This window comes from Penaeus monodon, chromosome 3 (genome assembly GCF_015228065.2).
Source record: "Penaeus monodon isolate SGIC_2016 chromosome 3, NSTDA_Pmon_1, whole genome shotgun sequence".
NCBI lineage: Eukaryota > Metazoa > Arthropoda > Malacostraca > Decapoda > Penaeidae > Penaeus > Penaeus monodon.
The window spans coordinates 62533175-62538174 of NC_051388.1; the positions used below are offsets into that span (position 1 = coordinate 62533175).

General features: G+C 48.2%; 2 protein-coding genes across 2 annotated transcripts in view; both read left to right on the top strand.

The window, feature by feature from the left end:
- LOC119588149 overlaps window positions 1–3039 on the top strand; it is a 16326-nt gene extending 13287 nt beyond the window's left edge. Inside the window, exon 6 of the mRNA XM_037936857.1 lies at window positions 1–3039. This exon is cut by the window's left edge and continues 110 nt beyond it. Coding sequence (XP_037792785.1) covers window positions 1–1619 — 1619 coding nt within the window. The 3' untranslated portion in view covers window positions 1620–3039.
- Window positions 2575–5000, top strand: part of LOC119588160 (inositol 1,4,5-triphosphate receptor associated 1-like) — a gene marked incomplete at its 3' end in the record, with an annotated part of 6348 nt that continues 3922 nt past the window's right edge. Inside the window, 5 exon segments of the mRNA XM_037936868.1 lie at window positions 2575–2665; window positions 2820–2838; window positions 3067–3133; window positions 3631–3726; window positions 4526–4786. Of these exon segments, the coding sequence (XP_037792796.1) occupies window positions 2575–2665; window positions 2820–2838; window positions 3067–3133; window positions 3631–3726; window positions 4526–4786 (534 nt within the window).

The following is a 5000-nucleotide window of genomic DNA, read 5'->3' on the forward strand; positions in this document are numbered from 1 at the left end:
TGTCCCCCACAGCCCTCTCCCCCTCCCCCCTGGCCTTCGAGGCGCGGGGCAGGGACGGCGACGAGGCGGCCGAGGACCTCGGCGGGACGGGGCCCCTAGCCGACGACGAGAGGGTTCCTCCGCAGCGGTATTTGGCGCCCAAGAACAAACTTTCGCTCAATTTCCTCTCTTCGAACGAAGCCGAGCACAGCGAGGAGAGCAACAGCGCCAGGTCGGGCTCCCCCTTCGCCATCACGCCGCTGCTGATGTCCCCGCAATCCATAACATCGCAGATGCTGGCTCTGGCGTCCCCCGTGTCTCCGTTCTCGTCGTCGTCGCCTTTCACGGCTTCCTTGGAGGACATCAACGCCACCACCGACCTCGACTCCAGCTTTTTCCGCGAAGTTCACGGGGTACCCGAGGTGCAGCTGAGGGAGGAGGGCAGCGAGCACCGGGAGCTGTACCTGGGCCAGAGGATCAGTGCTTCTTCGCTCACGGAGGTCACGGAGCTTGCCTTTGAGTCCAGCCCTGACACTGCCGGCCAGATTCTCTTGGCAGAAGCAGCCTTAGACCAAAACGGTTTCCGTAGAACGAATGGCATAACACATAGTTATTCGGCTCAAAATAACCGAACGTGGAAGCAGAACGACGATGTTTTTACCGCACAGTTGAAATCACTTACTAGCGAAGACCTTACACAGATGGACGAATGTGCGCAGTGTGAGACCCGACCGCTACTGAGCATCGGAGAAGAGTATCCCAGAAAAGAGCTGCTGGAACACAAGAGGTGGTCTCACGGCTCACTAGCTCAGCACGTTGCCGCTGGTACTCCAGGTCGGAGCCTCTCTCACTCCCGTCCTCTCCAGCTGGGCGCGGCCACGCCCACCGTCCACAGTCTGGTGGCGCCATCATCCGCGGTAGCTTGCTCCGTCATGGCGTGTTCCGAACCCTCGCAGAGAGACGCGTACGGGGACGTAAACATCGGCGACCCCTTGCATCGACGGGATTCCCTGACGCTGCCCCCGGGTCCTGCGAAGCTGTGGTGGACACCCCGTTCTCGTGCTGCTTCTCCGCTCTTTTCCTCTGCTGAGTCCTCTCCCCTCGGCTCTCCAGCTTACCGCACTCCGCCCGAGGGCTCTCCTTGGTCCACTCCCCGGCCCTCACTTGAGTATACGCCTGCTGGGGATCCTCGCATCGACACCAGCGGCGAGTGGAGCCTCGACAGTGGCCAGTTAGGTGGAACGCCCTTCCACACGCCGCGACCCTCTCTGACTCCACGCCCATCCCTGGTGCTGGAACCCAGCGAAGGCCCTCCTTGCATGCTGCTTTTAGGCGGGGACTCGCCGGCACAGGCCCCAGGACTCCCGTGTACCCTCCGCATCCGCCAGGATACTGATTCCCCCGTGGATGATATTTGGTCGCAGACGTACTTTTTCCCTGCCGGCTTAGATATTACTCAGGAGCCCTTAACTCCTGGGGCTCCTCCCTCACTGCCATCTCTGCCTCCTACACCCTATGGTGGAAACGGAACTCCCGTGGATACCCCTAGTCCTGCGGCATCGCCAGAGTGTAAGAGTACGCAAGCCGACAAAGATTCAGGTGAAGAGGGTTCAGTGCCCCAGCCCTCGCTTCAGGAATGAAGAGGAGATCGCAACGTCTTTGCGAGAGATAAGATGATGGATGTGTCGTTGTGTGTGTTCCGGGTTACACAAGGGTGGTGTTACAGTGAGAATCTAGTGCCTCTAGTGTCACATTGAAATAAGTGATTGAACTTTCACGTCTCGAGTATGTACTGGAGCTTGGTGCTTGGCTGGGTGTAGTTAAGTTAGGATGTTCAGCCGCATGACGATTTTCGTCACCAAGAGGAATATTTTGTAATCAGAACATCCACTCCGCACAAGTCTATCGTAAGCCAGCCTTGCCTTCCATGAATACATATACAGTATAGTTGATAATTTCTGATCGTGTGGCAACTGCTTCATTCTGTTTCTTAAATTTCTGAGAACCTGATCTATACTGTAATCATTTCTCTTGTTCGCCTTTCCGTTTCTTACTTGCACAAGAACAACACATGGTTGATCTTAATGAGTCTATGCCTAAACTCCTGTAAGATTTTGCAGTCAGCGATAACTGGGCCAAAATTATATACTTGATTTCATAATTGTGTGCCAACAGGCATCAGTAAAATAAATACAACCTACCTTTTAAAGAAAAAAAAGCCAGGGGAAAAAAGAAAAAAAGCAGAGCAGTTTGTCGTGTATCAAGGCGCGGACGGCACTGGCTCCGTCGCGCTGCTAAACCCCTGCACATTCCAAGTCTTGACTTTGTTCTTGAGCTGTGTAGGAGAGTCGGTGTAGATATGTCGTCCGAGGTCATGTATGTGTCTTGTGTCATTTGTAAGTGCTTTTCCAGAGTTCATTATTTCTATATCGACTCCACTGTTTAGATATATTGTCTACAAATCTTTTAAGATACTATTCTTCTCGTAAGCTCGTAGATTTTTATATTTAAAAAATATATGATAAAGAACGCGAGAGACCTCTTATCTAGAGGAATTACATTTATATTACAACCTTATCTTGTATTATGTGAAGGATGTTTAGCAATATATCACGTTCCAGTATAACCACTGTTTTAATGAGCCTCTGCCCCCCCGTCTACTTAAGCGCTTACATAGGATCTGAAGGTAAGATATGCACGTCGGGGTAAAACTGCAGTCTCGTATTTCTCTACTGAATTGTTTATTTGATTTTGTGTTTCTTTCGTTGTTGTTGTTTTATGTTGTCTTGTTGTTTTATCGATATTTTCCTTGCGAAAGTTTCCTGGTTTGGATCAAATAGAGAGGTCAACATTGAAAACGTATGTTTGTTTAATGCACCTTTATATGGTTGAACGCAATTGTAGTGTCTTTGCTAATGCACCTTAGATATCTCTATTTGTATATTTATTATTAAAATGTTCGTCATTTTCCCATTATCAGTACTTCATGAAATACCCTCAATGCGGTGTTGTTTTCCTGAGAGTTAAACGTATTAGATTAAGACGATCGCATTGTATTATGTTAACGCCCCTTTTTCTCCAACCCAGGCCCCCATCAAAGCGTTCCGGCGATGAGAAGTTGCGCCGCACGGGACTGGCCACCATCGCCCCGCAGGTCTGTAGTTTCTACCATGTTTCGCATCATCAGCTGTCTTGTGTCCTGTTCGCTTCATTGTTCTGTCTCACACACATACACTCCGGATCAGTGTTATATTCATGATGCATCTATTTACCATTGGTGGATGTTGGTAGAGTTCCTCCCATCAGTGTTACATTATGTATAGGAAGACGTGTTAGTTTGTTGTGGTACTTTTTTTTTTGTGTGTGTGTGCGTGCGTGCGTGCGTGCGCGCCTGTGTGTGCGTGCGTGCGTGCGTGCGCGCCTGTGTGTGCGTGCGCGCGTGTGTGTGCGCGTGCGCATTTTTTTATATATACCTATTTATATACTTTCACCTCTCTTGTTAGCGATTACCGTACATAGTGTAAGCATATATGGACTTGCTTACTGTAGCAGATAGACGAGAAGGTGTTACCTGTTGATGAGAGGGATCTAGGCTGCTGTTTGTGATTCTTTCGTGTGTACAATTTTCGCACCCTTTTGTCTTCTTCATAGAAGGGCGGGAGTAGTGACAGTGACGATGAGAGGGAGCTTCCCACATCACGCTCTCCCCAGATACGGCTACGGCAGCTCACCAAGAGAAGTCATTCCGTGAGTATTTTGTTTTTATCCTCCTTCCCCAATTTTTTTTTTAATGCGTAAGTTCAGAATTCTTCTCATTTTAAAATGTGTGTAATTTGTAATACGGTTTTATCTTAAGAAGTGATGACCTCTATGCTTACTAGCGTTCTTTTAGATCACATTGTAATGTTTGTGTTCTTGGAAGGAATTCGTGCAAATAGTTAGTTTATCACAAAGGCAACTAGAAAGATTACATAGGTTCAGAAATACGGGTCTGCGTTGTCCATTGTTTAAAGCTCGGCCTGTTGGTGCGTGGTGTAAAGGCCTCTTTTAGCCGCAATCATGGCAGGAACTGAAAATTTATCGCACACGGCGCCGCGTACAGAACTTGCCGTCCGCAATTATCTCGCTTTCTCGTGGGTTCCATGAAGCGGTAACTTCCTTACGTAGTTAATTCTGATGGTTTGAGATTATAGGGTGGCGACGCTGACACGGGATGAATTTATGACAAGGAAAATGCAAAAGAGTATTATTTCATTTTTTTCATGTGATTGAGAAATGGTATGGTAAAACCGGGCGTTTAAAGAAATACACTAGCTTTCCGGTTTAAACCGCACTTGTTGATAACATATAGTGTGGATCAAAGGTTGTGTAAATCATTTGCTAAAACTTTATTATTAAAAAAAAATATATATATATATATTAAAGAAGAAATTAATCCCAAAGTCAACATTTACATCAGCTTGAATAGCTGAACCTTAATGTTACTTATAGCCTCCCGTGTACAAGTTCTTTGAGCCTCAATGAAGTTGGATATTTCTGTTCCCAGGACCCAGAGGTGACGCCCCTGTCCCCGCCCCCGTCGCTGTACACGGAGGAGGAGGAGGAGGAGGAACCCCGTCTGAAGAAGGGGCACGTGGCAGAGCAGGAGCCGGTCCTCCCATCCACGCCAGAATCGGGTTCCTCCAACTCGTCGGCCAATCCCTTCCGGGGCATTGGCGAGAAGGCGAATCTCGGGGGCAGGGACGACGCCGACGAGAAGACGCCGTGCGAGGACGACGCCGGGGCGGGAGTGTCGGGCGCAGCGGAGGTAAGAGGGCGAGCTCTTTGAACACGCATGAGGTTGATAAAGGAGAATAGGATGATGGTATTGTAAAGCAGCGGGAAATGAATGAGAAAGAATGAGATGGTGGTAATGTAAAGAAGCGAGAGATTAATGATAAATAATAGTTAATGGTTAATAATAGTTAATTATATGATGGTAATGTAAAGAACGAGAAATTAGCAACAAATAATAGTGAATC